General features: G+C 56.9%; 1 protein-coding gene across 1 annotated transcript; it reads left to right on the top strand.

Annotated features, from left to right (window-relative positions):
- The first annotated feature begins 568 nt into the window (after window positions 1-568).
- On the top strand, window positions 569-8,908 carry NAGA (alpha-N-acetylgalactosaminidase). Its single transcript, XM_036019696.1, has 10 exons — window positions 569-679; window positions 1,077-1,171; window positions 1,991-2,126; window positions 2,614-2,785; window positions 3,207-3,384; window positions 3,729-3,823; window positions 4,492-4,653; window positions 5,855-6,052; window positions 6,987-7,130; window positions 7,634-8,908. The coding sequence occupies exons 2-10, from the start codon at window positions 1,156-1,158 to the stop codon at window positions 7,766-7,768; spliced, it is 1,236 nt and encodes a 411-aa protein (XP_035875589.1). The 5' UTR covers window positions 569-679; window positions 1,077-1,155; the 3' UTR covers window positions 7,769-8,908.
- Window positions 8,909-16,948: the final 8,040 nt, after the last annotated feature.

The following is a 16,948-nucleotide window of genomic DNA, read 5'->3' as shown; positions in this document are numbered from 1 at the left end:
GCAGGTGTTCGGTTTGGGGCCGGCTATGTGTGAGATGCCCGTGCCCATCCGAGTGAAAGTGCCAGAAATGAAGTGTTTGGCCCTAGCAGTCGGTCAGTAAAGTTTTGATGAATGAAACTGGGAAGAAACGTGCAGAGTGCCTGGGCTAGCATGTCGGGTGTCCGGTAGGAAAAGAGAGCCTCCTGGCTTTGCAGGAGCTGCGCCTGGTTTGCTTTCCCCCACCCATTCTTTGCCCAGGCCTGTTCATCCTCCTCTACGGGTTTTGGGAGGCTTACTACGGACCACGCTTCAGGGCGTCCTCTCACTTCCTCTTAACGAAGTCCTCAGCAGGTACTCAAGCGCCTACACAGTGCCAGGCACTGTCCTTGCACACAGGGACCCGCAGACGAGAAATGTCTAGCCCCAGGGGACCTAGGCCAGACAGGGCAGGCGGCACCACTAGACTGTCGACGCGCCGCTCCGAGAGCCCGAAGGGGGCGGGGCTTTGGGAGGCTCGGAGAGCGAGCGGCGCACAGAGGGCGGGGCGCGGCGTTGCTATGGGGATTCTGATAGGTTCCAAGCGGAAAGGTCGACCGCCGTCAGGCCCGCCCCCCTGGAACGCAGTGGGAGAATGTGGTGATCGCAGCGGTTCGCGGCCCTGGAAGCAGAAGCAGCGGCGGGTCGGGTCGGAGGGAGTCGGCGGTGAGAAGGGAAGGGGCACTGTGAAGTTGGGGTGGGCCCTCCCCGCGTTGGACCTGCTGCCTGTGGCGGCCAGAGGGTGCAGCCCAGACCTGGCAAGAGTCCGGAGCCCGGTCTTGGCCTAGAGCCTCGCTTCCTGAGCGTCCCGGAGCCAGGGCTGCCCTTCTTCGGCCCCGCCCCGGAGGGGAGGGCTGCCCTTGGCTCTCGGGGCGCCCAGCACTGCAAAAGGGGTAAGGTCTAAAGTCCAAGAAACCTCGTTTAGTATTTTTGAAGGAAGAAGGGAAGTGATGGCTGGGGAGGGAGTGGGGATAGTGAGGGCGGCTTGGGGATCCACGCCCAGGGTTGAAGGTGGCGGGGCTGCCAGGCAGGAGTGACTGCGGCGCTTTTCCAACGTTTCTCAGCTTCCAGCACCCGACACATAAAGCTGGTGCAAGCAGAGCAGAGCTGGTCAGGTCCGGAGACGCTGGGTCCGGAGCAATGTTGTGGAAGACAGGTAACCTGCGGGGGAGGGCGTGGCCTTGGGAGGGTAGGGGACCAGTTGGGAATGGGGCCACCTGGAGGGAGTCCAGTCCTCCCGTGTCTGGGCCTCCTCCCGTGCTGTGGAGATGTGGGGAGGCAGGTTCCTCTTATTCTTGGAGCTGAGCGTGGAAAAGAGAGGGAAATGCTTCCCACCTAGGAATCAGGCCCCCTCTAAAGGGGTCTCTTTCTTTCTCATCCCCTCTCCCCCACCGTGCAGAGGCCCTACCTTAGGTGATAACAACATGTGCTGAGAACAGTCCTGTGAAGTCAGTACATTATCTCCATCTTACAGATTAGGAAACTGAGGCCCAAGAGGCAAAGGGCTGTCCCAGGCGAGCTGGCTGGGTGCAGGGCCCACCTGGCCGACCTCTTGAGCTCTTCTAAGGCCTCTGGGGGGGCGATCTGTGATGGAGAACAAACATCCTGGATGAGACTCAGGAGACCGGAATCTGGCTACAGTTTACTGTCAAGCTCTGTGTGATGGGGCTGGTCTGGGCATGGAAAGGATATGACCTCAGCTATTAGATTTTGCTAATTCTAGCATGGTTGTGGCTGCAACAGCAAGTGAGGACCCAGGCCTCAAACACACTGCCCTCGTCCAGGCACCATCAGCCTGCTCGCCGCAGGCAGGAGCCAGTGGTTGCAGGAGGGGCCAGTTCCACCCCCAGCCGGGGACTTGTTCCTCTTCTGTGCAGGCTGGGAGCTCCTGCAGGGCTGAGCAGCACGTGGGCCGTGGGCAGTGAGGGCAGGGGCCGTGGGAGTCACTCATACTCATCCCCCAACCCTCCTCCAGTGCTCTTGCTGGCCCTGGCGGACCAGGTGCTGGCGCTGGAGAATGGGCTCCTGCGGACGCCGCCCATGGGCTGGCTGGCCTGGGAACGCTTCCGCTGCAACATTGACTGTGATGCGGACCCGAAGAACTGCATCAGGTGAGGAAGGGCCACACCGCCACCCTGCAGGCTTTGCCCCCAGGCTCTGCAGAGTGGGGGCAGGGAGGAGAGGGTCAGAGCACCCCACCTCCCATCCCAGAGAGACCGCGGCCATTGGCCACTTTTGGGACGCCTGACCTGCCTGGGGCCTCTGTGAGGTGGGCTGTGGGGCAGGTACCTTCCAGGGGGCCCACCCCTGAGATGATTCAAAGGAGATCGTTGTAAGGCCCGGCCAGACCTCACGGTGCTTCCCCTGGCTCAGTCCTGCCCCTCAGCCCGGTGGCCAGACCATTCCTTTCAACTTCACGCAGCTTAGGACTCATAACACAGTCCCTGTTGTCATTTATAATCATTACCTGGCCTAGTCTTCAGGTGACAGCCAGGCCAGGGTCCTGGACTCACACTCAGAGCACCCGAGCAGCTGTGAGAAAGGCGCCAAGGAATGGGTCAGGCCACTAAGCTGCCCCCCCGCCCCGCCTCTCTCCAGTGAGCAGCTCTTCATGGAGATGGCCGACCGGCTGGCAGAGGACGGGTGGCGGGACCTGGGCTACACGTACCTCAACATCGACGACTGCTGGATCGGCGGGCGTGACGCCAACGGCTACCTGGTGCCCGACCCCAAGCGCTTCCCCAACGGCATCGCCTTCCTGGCTGACTACGTGAGCTCCGCCCCAGCCCCGCCCCTCAGCCTGGGGGCCGGGCGGCTCTTCCCACCCCATCCTGCGGAGGGCTCCCTCTCCGCAGTCCCCGCTCCAGAACTCGGGCTGAGGGGGAGATATAAAGACGCAGCTAGGTATGGCTCCCAGTGGCGGGTGAGGGCCAGGAAGGGATTTCAGAAAGTTCTCTGGAGGAGGAGCTAGTTCTCGAGCTGACACCAGCAGGGATGGCAGGAGCAAAGGCCTAGAGGCAAGAGACAGCCCGTGGGAGGGGTGTGCGCTGGAGGGCGGGGAGGACCGGGGTCTGGGGAGGCCCGCCCGCAAGTGCGGACCCTCTCCTGTGGGCACCGGGGCCCCATCGGAGGTGTTGATGGGGACTGGCCGGGTGGGCCTGACCCTCCGGTGTCCCTGGCTCTCCCCACAGGCTCACTCCCTGGGCCTGCAGCTGGGCATCTATGAGGACCTGGGCAACTTCACCTGCATGGGTTACCCGGGTACCACGCTAGACAAGGTGCTTCAGGATGCTCAAACTTTTGCCAAGTGGAAGGTGGACATGCTGAAGCTGGACGGCTGCTTCTCGACCCCAGAGGAACAGGCCAAAGGTGAGGCCCACGGCCATCTGGGGGCCACGGGGGAGACAGGCGGGGATGGCCGCGGGAGGCCTCCCAGTGCCCCCTTGGCCGAGCTCATCTGTCTGCGTGGCCCCCGGAATGTAGTGTTCCCTAATTTCCCTCACCAGGGGCTGGGCGGTCTGGGCTCCCAGGCCCCCGAAGGATGGGCTGGCGCCGTGCCCCACCTTGGAAGGGTCTGCAACTTTGGGTGCAGGGGGAGGCACCTCTGTGGAGCCTCAGCTTCCTCACATGTGGTGGGAAAAGGTCTGCGCTGAGGCTCCAGGCTGCCTCCCGCGCCTCCTCGGTCCTGAGAGGTGGGTGTTGTGCTCCTCCAGGGTACCCCATGATGGCTGCGGCCCTGAATGCCACGGGCCGCCCCATCGCCTTCTCCTGCAGCTGGCCGGCCTACGAAGGGGGCCTCCCCCCCAAGGTAAGCCATTCCGTGCGCCCACCTGGCAGCGTCCGCCACGCCTGGTCTCCTCACCTCCTGGGCAGAGTCGGGGCTGCTCTCGCCGCAGTTGCCCCCTTGGCTGCCTTATAGGTCTCGAGAAGGGGCCCTAAGTGCCCCCGTGGGGGCCGAAGGCATGGGAACCACGTGTGATGTGCCGACCCACGGCAGCCATCCGGTGGTGGGAATCTGGGTTGTACTGCGTGGGCTAGGGGATCCAGAAGGCTGCTGAGGGTAGGCAGGTGGGGCCGTGCCTCTGACGGGCCTTGTGGGCGCCTCACCGGGGGCCCCTCAGCGCCTGGGACACTAGATGGGATGGGGTCGGACTTGAGGACCTGGGGGAGAATGCCGGCAGAGGGTGGGACTCTCCCTGTGAGAACATGGGGTGCGTATGCAGCAGGAGTGTTGTTGGTACCCCAGCCGGCGGGGGAGGGCTGGGTGGGCTTCTGGCACCAGCACGCGTGGAGTGGAGGCCCAGGCAGCCCCCGGAGCAGGACCGCCCTCTCCCAGGCCCTCCTCACCCTGACCAAGCTCGGGCCTGTCCTCTCCCATCCCCACCTCTGTCGCCTGCTGAGCCTCCCCGCCCCTGTGGGGGCCTCCGGGCAGCAGGGTGTGGCTCTGGCGCCAGACTCCGCCTCCTCTGACACCAGGTGAACTACAGCCTGCTGGCAGACATCTGCAACCTCTGGCGCAACTACGACGACATCCAGGACTCCTGGAGTAGCGTGCTGTCCATCCTGGACTGGTTTGCGGACAATCAGGACGTCCTGCAGCCGGTGGCGGGCCCTGGGCACTGGAACGACCCAGACATGGTACGCCGACGTGGAGGGGGCGGTCCCAGGGCCCACCATCCGTGGTGGACCTGCACCCCACTGCCCTGCGCCCTCTTGCTGGTCACTCACTGCCGGGTTCTGGATCCGTATCTCTGAACTGTGTCCTTGAACCAGCTGCATCAGACTGACTCAGGAGCTCACTTACAGTTCTGTTCCCAGGGTCCCCCCACCCTATCCCTGGTTTGGATCAGAGTGTGGAGGGGCCCGGGAGTGCCCCTCACTGACCGTCTTCCCAGGCAGTTCTGGTGCTGAAACTGGAGAACTTGGTCTGTGATGACTCTTGTGCAGGGTGGAGAACGTGGATATCCCACACCCTCCTGCCAGCCCCTCCCTGGCCGGCCCCCACCCAGCCCGCCCGACTCTCCCTGTAGTGCCCGGTGCGCTGTTTTGCCCCTGCAGAGCGTCCGCAGGCAGAACTGGGGGCCACCTTGTGCCCGCCTCAGTCACAGCCCTGGCGACGTAAATGTGTTTGCAGTTTGTCTTACCCTTTCATTGCTCTCCCTTCACCTGGTCAAGTGTTTACTCCCAGTGACGAGTGTGGTACCAAACACTCCGCCAGATGGTGGGGCACCCGGGGAAACGGAAATTGACCCCCGTTAGAACTCAGGCTCCTGCTCTGCCGTGTTCTTTGGGAAAGTGACTTCATTTTTTTTGTGCCTCAGTGTCGTCAGGGAAAATGAGAGCAGGAACACTAGTGACCTTTAGAGGGTTGTTCTGAGTAGGAAGTGGATGACCCTTTCGAATGCGGGGCACAGCTGGGCACGCGCACTGTGCTTCAGTTGGTGTCACCACGTAGGTAACGACGGTGCGAGCAGTGGTCGTTTCCGTCCCGCCCGGGCCGGCTCCCCGGGTCCGCCTCCCTGGGTTTCAGGACTCGCACGTGTCGGGTCACAAACGCCTTCGGCCACAGGGTTGCGTTGGACTGTCTGAACCACCTGTGGTGACACGACGAGCACCCCCATTTCCTGGCGAATAAAAAGCTGAGGCTCAGATGCAAAGTGACGCCACCCATCCCGCGGCCACGCGGCTGGGGAGTGGCGTGTGCCAAACCAGGCTCCCGCACGTGGCCGCCCTCCCCGTCACCATCTTCTCCTGCCTCGGCTGCATGCGTGGGGTGGCTCCCCGTGACCGCCTCCCTACAGGGGGGGCAGGGCTGACTGCCCCTCTCCTCTGCCCCCAGCTGCTCATCGGGAACTTCGGCCTCAGCTTCGAGCAGGCCCGGGCCCAGATGGCCCTGTGGACGGTGCTGGCGGCTCCTCTCTTCATGTCCACAGACCTGCGCACCATCTCCGCCCAGAGCGTGGACATTCTGCAGAATCCGCTCATGATCAAAATCAACCAGGATCCCTTAGGCATCCAGGGACGCAGGATTCTCAAGGTACTGGGGGGTGCGGGGAAGGCAGGGAGGCTGAGGGGCTAGGCTCCCCCGAAGACAAGGCTGCGTTGAGTTGAAGACTCGGCTGGGTGCCGCCCCGACTGTCCGCACTTCCCTGGCCGAGAGCCGGGCCGGGGCTCCTGGGGAATGGGGGCGGGAGACGTCCCCGCGCCGCCTGTGCACGGGGAACAGTGAGTGAGCCCCTCCGCTCGGACGTGCGAGGTGTCCGGCCGAGCACTGGGCCTCCCTGCAGCGTCTAGTTGTTGTTTGATCCAAGGAGCGCGACTACCACTCGTCATGGCGTCTCCTATTTACTGACCACCTGCCGCGTGCTGGGCATCCTAGATACATTCTCTCAGGAGGTACACCTCCTTCCCTGCTTCACAAACGAGGGGACCCAGACTGGAAGAGTCTGAGTGACTGCAGCTCAAGGCCCCACAGTTGGTCAACGGTGCACTTGCACTCCATCAGGGTCACCCCAAAGCATGTGCTCTTCCCACAAACCCTTTCGTCTCTAGTAAAAAGAACTCTGCATGCCTATGGCACGCACCTTGGGGACTGGCGAGGCCCAGAGAGGTAACTAACTAATGCCTGCCAGGCCGGGGACCTTCTGAGGGATGGGGGTTCACGCGGGGCAGAGCGATCACTCAGGGCTGAGCGATCAGTCCCGCCGGCCAGTGGCCTCCACACCAGCAGGGCAGCTGTCCCTGTCTGTCCCCCTGCCCCCATCACACCAAGGGCTCTCCGAAGCAGGACTGCAGACAGCACTGTCTCTGTGTCCTGCCACAGAGTAAGTGTTGGGGAGCATCTGCTGAGTCAGGGGAGGAGGGAGAGTAGAGTAAGAGAAGTCGGGGTGCTGGGGGTGGGGGGGGCAGGCAGGGGACCCCAGGGCCCGCCTGAGCAGGGGCCCCAGCCAGTAGCCGTCTCCTGTGCGCAGGACAAGTCCTCCATCGAGGTGTTCCTGCGGCCCCTGGCCCGGGACGCCTACGCCGTCGTCTTCTTCAGCCGCAGGGCGGACATGCCCTACCGCTTCCGCTCCTCCCTGGCCCAGCTCGGCTTCAGCGGCTCCGGCGTGTATGAGGTGAGCGCTCTGCGGGCAGCTAGCGCCCTCGGTTTCCCCGGGAGGGCGTCGCCGGGGGTGGCCCTCGCTCACAGGTGGCCTCCCCTAGGCCATGGGCCCTGCGTTCTGTGTCAGGTGCCCGCGGGGCAGCTGCGGGCACCGAGGGCCACGGCCGGTGCTGTCCTCTGCACCGGTACCTTCCAGCTGTGCAAGCGGAAGCCCTGGGCGTAGACGCGTCCGGGTCCCCACCGAGGCCATGCTCCTCCCCCCACCGGCCAGTCCTTGCCGGCGCGTTCCTCGGGGTGTCTGTGGGCCGGGCTGTCGCCGCTGCCCGAGTTTGGGCATCATCCGTCGGCTGTGCCAGTGGGAGGTGCTGGGAGACGCAGGGCTCCCACGACCGCAGTGCACACCGGAGGCCCAGCACCGACAGGCCGGAGTCCAGCCTCCTGCGTCCTCTGAGCAGTCTCCACACGGCCATGCTTATGGCGGCATTGTTTATGTCCCCCCCCCCCCCCCCCCTGCAGGCCCAGGACGTCTACACCGGCGGCATCATCAGCGGCCTCCAGGCCGAGGCCAATTTCACAGTGATCATCAACCCCTCAGGGGTGGTGATGTGGTACCTGTACCCTACTGGGGAGCCGGAGGGACCCCAGCTGTGAGGCGCTGAGACGCGTGACAGGCTGCAGCGGCACCACTGACCCCAGCCCGCGGAGCCTTGGCTTGCTGAGGGCCGGCGGGTGGGGTTTCCTGCTGCCCAGGCCTGCTCGGGAAGCGGCCCATCAGACCCAGAGCGCAATCTCAGGGCCAGGCTCCGCGTGCTGCCCGAGCGAGAACTCCCCTGGAAACCTGTCTCGGGCACTTCCCTGGGGCCGTCCTGCCCTCTTACCTCATCCGCACGGCCGCACAGACGTGGCCGAACAGCGCGGCCGGCCTCCTGAGCCCCCAGGGGTCCTCGTACCCGACAGGACCCCAGCCTCCGACCTTTCACGGACTCTGAAATCAAGATTTGGAATTTTTCTTAAAATTTGAGTGGAGATCTGGTCTCTTGTCTGGAACTTCCATGCCTCACGTAGTTGGCTTTGCAGGCTGACACTGCAGGGGAGTGGCCGTGGCTCCCTCGGGGTCACCGATAAAGCCGCTCTTCAGTCGCAGGGGTGTGACTCAGACCTGGGGCTGTGGGCAGCTTTAGCGAGGGGCCCTGGCGGTCCCCAGGGTGGGTGCTGGGTTTACATCCAGCCTCGCGTGGAAGACGTGTGGCATCTTCAGGCCTCTCGTTTTCCGAAGTGACCTGCGGATCATACTTCAGCGCAGACTTGCCTCTTACCAGGGGGCCCTCCCTGCTCTGCCCAGCATGGCGGCGGTGGCGGCGGTGGTGGCGATGGCACAGTCAGGCAGAGCAGCAAGGGTCCCAGGCCCTCTCTGTCTTGCGTGTCCCTTCCCCACCCGGTTGGGACGTTCCGGGCTCTGCTGGCCACGACCACCACCTTCGCCCGCCCCTCTGCTGCACATGCGAGGCCCCGATCGGCTAGGGAACGTCGCACTGTTGTCTTAGGCACCTTTCGGCTCATCCCGCCTCCTCGGACAGGGCTGCGTGCCGATGTGTGGGGAGGGGGTTCAGCTCTGCCTTTCTCCCGCAGGGTCCCTGCGGCGCGTCCTCTCCCCTGGTGTCTCCCCTCCTAACCTGGCTGCAGGGCAAATGCAGATCCCCGCGCTGTGCCCAAGAGAAGTCTAGGGTCTCTGTGTCTTAGAACACATTTCCTGTTCCTCCTTTTTTGAGTAAAAGAATGGTATGTTCTTGACTGCCTTCCTTTGGTTCCTATTTTCCAAGCCCTCTTCCTTTAGGTGAGAGAGGGCACCCGGCTTCCCTGAAGGAAGCCAGCAAACTTGAATATGGATCCACTGGAACTAACCTGTCTGAGGAGTAGAAAGAAGGAAGAAAAATGCTCAGAGGCTCATGGGACACCATGCTACCAACATACCAACATACACATAAAGAAGAAAGGGCAGAAAGAATATTTGAAAAATAATGGCTCAAATCTTCCATATTTGATGACAAATATATACATTATATATATATATATATTTAAAAGATTTTAGTTAGAGGGGAATGGAGGGAGAAAAACATCAATGTGTGGTTGCCTCTTGCACACCCCCTGCCGGGGAACCGGCCTGCAGCCCAAGCGTGTGTGCTAACCTGGGGTCCAACCAGCAGCCCTCCGGTTCGCAGGCCGGCTCTCAGTCCACGGAACCGCACCACCCAGGGCTGATGACAAATACTAACCTACACGTCCAGGAAGGTCAGTGAGCTCATAGCAGGACAAACTCAACGAGATCCATACCTAGACACATCGTATTCACACTCTCAAAACACAAAGGGGGAAGTTTTGAAAGCAACAAGACAGAAGCGACTCATCACACATCACATACAAAATACTTTGAGATCAATTAAAATAAATACACAACGTACCAAAAATACTAAAACACAACATATCAAAATGCAGGAGTGAAAGTAGTGATCAGAGGGAAGTATATAGCTACAATGTGCCCACATTGAAAAGAGTAAAGACAACCCACACAATAGGAGAAAATATTTGCAATTCATATTTCTGATAAGGGACTTCTATTTAAAGTATATAAAGAACTCTTAAAACAATGATAAAAAGAGATAACAATTAGAAATGGGCAAAGAGCCCTGACCAGCACAGCTCGGTTGGTTGGGCCCCTGCCCACGAAGCGAAAGGTTCCAGTTCGATCCCCGGTCAGGGCGCATGCCTGGGTTTCGGGCTCCATGCTCCATCCCCTGTTGGGGTGCTTTCAGAAAACAACCAACCAATGTTTCTCACCCTCTCTCTCCCTCCTTTCCCCTCTACATAAATAAGTCAAATCTTTTTGACTTATTTCCACATCCAGGTGTGCACCCAAAAGGAGTGGAAACACATGTCCATGCAAAAGCTTGTAGACAAGCATTTATAGCACCATTACTTACAACAGCCAAAGGGTAGAAATAACTACCAATGTCCACCAGTTGATGAATGGATACACAAAATATGGTTAACCATACAATGGAATGCTATCCGGCCATAAAATGGAGTAAAATGTGGACATATTACATGGGTGGACCTTGAGAACATGCTAAGGGAAAGGAGCCAGGCACGGAGACCACAGTATCACGATTCCACTCATGTAACAGCCCCGGACAGGAAAAGCTACACGGAGACAGACGGTGGTTGCGTGGGGCTGGGTGGGGAGGATGGGGGCGTACGGGCTGGCGGCTGAAAGGTCCAGGAGTTCTTTCCGAGGTGATGAAAATGTTTCTAAATTGACTGGAGTGATGGCCGCACATTTCTGTGAATATACTAAAAATCATGGAACTGTACACATTAAAATGGGTGGGCTATATGATATGTGAATTATATATCAGTGAGGCTGTTATTTAAAAAAAACAAACCTCATACCTATTTCCATTGCAGTACTATTCACAATAGCCCAGAGGCATAAGCAACCCACAGCCCATGGATGGATGAGTGGATAAAGAAAATAAGGTATATTCATATAAGGGGATGTTAGTTTTAAAAAAGAAGGAAGTGTGGCCACGTGCTACAACATGGATGAATCTTGAGAATATATGCTAATAAGCCAGTCACAAAAAAACCCCAAATACTGTATGATTTCACTTATATGAGGTACCTAAAGTAGTCAGTTTCATGGAAACAGGAAGTAGGAAGTAGCATGGAGGGTGCCAGGGGTGTGTGGGAGGGGAAACGAGTTGTGCACTGGGTACTGAGTTCCAGTTGTGCAAATGAAACAGTTTTAGAGATCCACTGGACCACAGGGAGTACATGCATCTCCCAGTTCCCATAAATTGGTTTTACTCCACTTTGTTTTAACAGAAGACCTACAATAGTACAATACCTATTTTCACTAACCAGAAGAAATCCGAACAGGATGTTGACTTCTATGGAAAAAGCCATTACTGTGCTAACACAGGTGTTTCACAGAAGCAAAGTGGCATGGCACAACCTTTCAGAAAGCAGGGGCTACTCTTTGCTTTATGCCGTTGTGGCTTAAGAAAAGTTTCAAGTGTCGCAGGTTCGATTCCCAGTCAGGGCACATGCCTGGGTTGCAGGCCTTGACCCCCAGCAACCACACATTGATGTCTCTCTCTCTCTCTCTCTCTCTCTCTCTCTCTCTCTCTCCCTCCCTTCCCTCTCTAAAAATAAATAAATAAAAAATCTTAAAAAAAAAAAAAGAAAAGTTTCATAAGAACACTCTCCTTCCACAAAGCAGGGGAAACCCTGTATAGCCTGCACTATGGAAGTACACACTTAAAAACCTAAGAAGATAAAATTTATGTTGTGATTTTTACTACAGTTAAAAAAGAAGATATACCCCTGAGAGGGCACCAGAAGGTGCCCAGCATCTCAGGGACAGCGGGGTGGACAGGCCCAGGGCAGCCGAGCCCAGCATGGCTAGACAGTCGTGCTGGGGCCCCTAGAGGGTAAGTTCCGTCTGGGTCACAGACAGGACAGCAGCGCTCCCAGGATGCAACCACACACACACAGACAGGGGGGATCCGGGCCCGAGGGGCACCCCCTTCGGCCCCCGGGACGCCCGAGAGGAGGGATGAAGGACAGAACTCGGCGGCGGCAGCGTTGGGAAGGGATACCCTCCCCGCCACTGCCGGTGATCATCAGAGTCAGATGTCGATTAATGACTCCTGCTGTACTTTCTCCTTTCTCCAGACTCCCGGCACAGTGCAAAACAACTCTGTAGTCTTCCTTTTCCCCCCTTCAGTGCTATCCAGACTTTTCTGCCATCCTCCCTGAACATCAGCTGTCTCCAGGGCCAGAGCCGGCCTCACTCTTCTCCAGGCCACTGCCATCCAGAAGAGGGTGGACAAGAGAGGGGAGACGACCCTCTGCATGCAGGGTAAGGAGCAAGGATTTGAAAGGTGTGGTGATGTCAGCAGCACGGCTCCATGAGATGTCCCCTGTGTCTCTCCCCACTCAACCACTCTTTGGCATCCGTCTGAGGGCACTGTGAGGTCCAGCGCCGTATGCCCAGGGACCCAGGCGAAGTCCTGCCCACCCATGGGTCATGTGATGGACATACAGACCTTGTTCCTGGCGGCAGACCCTGCAGTGGCTCATGAACTGGCTCCAGCCCCTCAGCCCCCGTCTGGGAGACGCTGGAGAACGCTGTCTCAGACGGTCACCTGCAGGCGAGCGAGCCTGTGCTTCAGAATCTGCTCTATCTTAGCGAACGTTCTGTGTGGGCTGGAGAAGAAAGACTGTGCATTCTGCTGTGGTCAGGTGACGTGTTTTATAAATGTCAGTCACATGTAGTTTGCTGCTGCTGTTTATTTCTACTGTGGCCTCACTGAACTCCCGCCTGCTGGACCTGTCAGCTACAGAGGGAGGGGGTTGCTGAACTCCCCGCTGCACCGTGGATTTATCCGTTTCTCCTGGCACTTCTGTGTGTTTGCCTCACGCACCCCGGATCTCCGTTGTTAGGTTCACATGCACTAAAAATTGGTCTTTTTATCATTATACAGTGCTGCCATTTCTCCTTAATACTTTTCTTTGTTTTAAAAATTCAGCTTTGTGTAAAATTAACATAGTTATTCAGGTTTCTTTTGATTTGTTAGCAAAATATATTTTTTCATTCCTCTTCTCTTTTGAAAAAACTGGTAAAGTACATATAAAATTTACCATCTTAACCATTTTTAACTGTATAGTCCCATAATGTTGAGTCTATTCACATGGTTGTGCAATTGATATCCAGAATTTTTTTCTATTGCTTTCCTCTTGATCTATATGTGTCTTTACATTTGAGTAGGTTTCTTGTGGACAATACATAGTTGGGTCTTTTTTTTTTTTTTTAGTCCACTCTCATAGTCTCTGTCTTTTGATTTGTCTGTTTAGACCACTGGTATTTAAAATGATCATTGATACGGTTGGATCAATAGCTACCATATATTTTATTGTTTTTTTAAAAGCCTCACCCAAGGACATGTTTTTATTGATTTTAGTGAGAGGGGAAGGGAGAGAGAGAAACATCAATCAGCTGTGTACTGTACTCACCCACAGTGGGGATCGAACCCACAAACTAGGATGTGCCCTGACTGCAGCCTTTCTGGTTTACTGTTGATGCTTTAACCAACTGAGCCACCCGGCCAGGGCTATTTTACTGTTTTCTATCCATTGTCCTCATATATATTTTTTTTTCTTTTTGCCCTCTTTTTCTGCCTTCTCTCATTTTAATTAAGCATTTTATATGATTGTATTTTCTCTCCTCTCTTACAATATCTGCACTATTTTCTTCTAACTTTTTTTAGTGGTTGCCCTAGAGTTCGCAATATACATTTACAGCCGGCCCAAAGCCCACTTTCAAATAGCATTATGCTGCTTCCCAAATAGAGCGAGCATCTCCATGGTATTTCCCACTCCTCCATTCTCTTAAAAACTTGCTGTCATTTATTTCACCTATCCACGAACTATACCATTGAGTGCCTTGTTGCTGCTATTATTTGAACCAACTATCATCTGTTAGATTAAGAATAAAAGATTTACCTTCATTCCCCCTCTAACGCTCCTCCTTTCCTCATGGAGATCAACTTTCTGATGTGTATCAGTTTCTTTCTCTGAAGAACTTTTAAAAGTGCTTGCAAGGCAGCTCTGTTGGTGACAAACGCCCTCATTATTTCTTTGCCTGATAAAGTACTTCTTCATTCTTGAAGGATAATTTCACCGGACATGGAATTCTACATCAAAACAATTCAGCCCCAGCTGGTATGGCTCAGTGGAAGGAGTACCGGCCTGCGAACCAAAAGGTCGCCAGTTCGATTCCCAGTCAGGGCACATGCCTGGGTTGTAGGCCAGGTCCCCGGTGGTGGGGCACGTGAGAGGCAACCACACATTGATGTTTCTGTTCCTCTCTTTCTGTCTCCCTTCCCCTCTGTTGAAAAATGAATAAATAAAATCTTAAAAATAAAAAGGCAATGCAGACATCCCCTTGTCCGAGCAGCGGACAGGACCTTCTAAAGCGGCCGGAGCCCCTTCCCCGAGCTCGGTGCAGACCTCTGTCACCACCCTTCCGTCAGAAGCTAGGCACGCCCTCTCTCTGTGGGTCGCAGGGAGAAGCCAGAGAGCGAATGCCAGAAGTGGGTCCGAGGGAAAAGCCCAAGCTCCAGCTTAAATATTTCCTAAGTAGTCCCCAAAGTGTTCCAAGGCCCAAACAGGGCTGAGGACCAGGAAAAGGCCATCAGGGCAAGCCAACAGGTGGAGGAGGGGAGGGCAGACAACTCCCCAGAGGGACCACACGGAGGGAAGTACCCACCTGTTCTCATCCCATATTTTGGGAGTGGGTGGGGCCCAGGACAGGGTGGACACTCGCAAAATGTAATGAAACCATCTGTCGCTGGAGCGACATGTGCACTGCTCAACGAGATTCCTCCGAATGCAGGGTCGGCACGGAGCAGCCGGAGTTAAGTACTTGACCCCAGCTGGTCCTCGTGAAAGCACAGGGAGCACAGGGCCGGGTGGCCCAGCAGGCGGTCGGCTCGCACGCTCTCACCGTGCGATGTATTCGGGCCCTCTTCTCCGCGCAAAGTTGGAGAACAGGCTCCCCCGACTCAGGCAAGCGCTCCATCCAGGGGCGCTCCGGCACGAGGCTTCAGCGCGGAAGAGATGCATCTCTCTGGGAACCGGATAATGAGTGGTTGCGGCAGGACCCGTGCAGGGCCCAGCCAGGCCGCTGAGAGCCTGCGCACGCCCCAGCCGCTCGGCTGGGTGGTCCCCAGGGGCCAGTGCCAGGCCGTGCACAGCACAGATGCCTTCGGAAACAGAGAGACCAGGGCCACAGCAGAGGTGTGCGACAACAGGCAGACTTTAATCGAGGGTGTAACACCAGGGTGACCCCAGACTCTTCGGTTACGGTAGCTTCTGTTATCCACCAGACTTAGGCAGGAGGGAGGCCCGTTCCCCGACGAGGACCCAGCGATCAGCCTCCGTCCCCAAGCGGTTTTACGTGGACTGACGCAGACCTTCCGCACGCCAGGTGTCCTACATCAGTTCTCGGGTTCTCCTTCCTTGAGAACAGGAGTCTTCTCACAGCCACCTGTGGTTTCAGGCACTGGGTGAAGGGAAGGCACCTTGGAATTGAGCTGCCATTAAATTCCAGCTCCCTCACCAATGTCACCCTTCAAACCTGCACTCAAATGTTACCTTCTCCCCAAGGCGCTATTGCGAACTGCTCCCTCCGCCCAACACTCCTACTCTTCCTCACCTTGTTCTATGTTTTTATAGCTTGTATCACCATCTCTGCTTTCCCTGCAGCTAGAGTACGATGTGCCTAGTTATACCACATAACACAATGCACACCGACTGCCCTTAGTATCACTAGAATGTAGGCACCGTCAAGAGCAGGCGTGTGGGTCTGCTCTGGTCACCGGTCTCCCAAGCGCACGCAAACAGCACAGGAAAGGCACTCAGCAAATGACCGTGTGTGAACCAGAAGGGAAACCCGCGTTCAGATCCCGCCCTGTCCTTCACCAGCCAGCCGTTTGTTGGCCTTAGGCAACTTGCTGCCCTCCCGGCCCATTTGTTCATTATGAGATGGGGGTTCAAGCACTCTCCTTGCTAAATTTTTCATGTACAGTGCCTGGCAGGGTGCTCAGCACCAACATACAGCTAACAAATGGGCCGGCCGATTCTCATAATCACTGCCCTTCGAAAAGTGTTCGTCCTCCAGCCCTTATAAGTAGCCTTTGCTCGGGGGCAGCGCTAAGGCAGTTAGTGCAGTGGAGCCTTCAGGCCTGGGGCCGCGATGAGGGGGTGAGACCATGTGGCCGTGACACTCTCAAAGGTCTCAGGATTCTCTCTTTCCCGGGCCGGCTGAGCTGGCTCAAGAACAGCTGGTCGCTGGCTCCTAGCAGCCCCCATACCTCAGTTACTTAGCAGCAGGAGACCTGGAACCACTCAGTTACTCAGGGGAAGTCTGAGCCCTCGTCTGATCGACCACACCACCTCTGACACCATCGATTCCCAAGGCCCTCTGACCGCCCGCCGGGGCCCAAGTCTGCAGTGGGAGAAGGGGCCCAGCACTCACCAGGACCTCACAGGTGTGTGGAGGGGATCCGGCCACGACGTGCACAGTGAACACCTCCTACTGTGCGACAAAAAGAATGCGCTAGGGCACAGGTTCCTCAGCCAGAGGTTTGAGTCCTAGGCTCGGGGCCAGCCTGGGTTCGAGTCCTGCCCCCACAGCTCCATAGCTGTGAATTTGCTGGCTTCCTAAGGTCTCCATGCTTCAGTATGCTTAGCTGCAAGATAAAGCTATTACCAGTGCTCACTTGACTGGATTAAGTGAGGGACTAAGTGAGATTGCTTATGGCCCTGGCTGGTGTGGGTCAGTGGATTGAGTGCCGGCTGCAAACCAAAGGGTCGCAGGTTCAATTCTCAGTCAGGGCACATGCCTGGGATGCAAACCGGGTCCCTGGTGGAGGGCATGTGACAGGCAAACACACACTTTCTATCTTTATTTTATTTATTTATTTTTAGACATAGGGGGGAGGGAGAGAGAAAGATGCTCTTCTTCCTCTCTCTCTCCCTCCCTTCCCCCTATGTCTAAAAATAAATAAATAAAATCTTTTAAAAAGTGACACATGCGTATGAAGTGCCTTAGCACACCGCCTGGCACCCAGCGATAGTATCAATTGTTTGCTCACTCAAAGGCCTTCACACACCAGGTGAGTGCTACGGGGCCGCCCACCGGAGGTGGCCATGGCCCGTGTGAGCTGCATGCACACGGCTGCGAGGCGGGAAGAAGTGGGGTATAAC

The sequence above is a fragment of the Phyllostomus discolor genome, chromosome 2 (assembly GCF_004126475.2).
Source record: "Phyllostomus discolor isolate MPI-MPIP mPhyDis1 chromosome 2, mPhyDis1.pri.v3, whole genome shotgun sequence".
In the NCBI taxonomy this organism is placed as follows: Eukaryota; Metazoa; Chordata; class Mammalia; order Chiroptera; family Phyllostomidae; genus Phyllostomus; species Phyllostomus discolor.
Note: the sequence above shows the minus strand (reverse complement) of the source record. Positions and strands in the feature narration are given on the sequence as shown.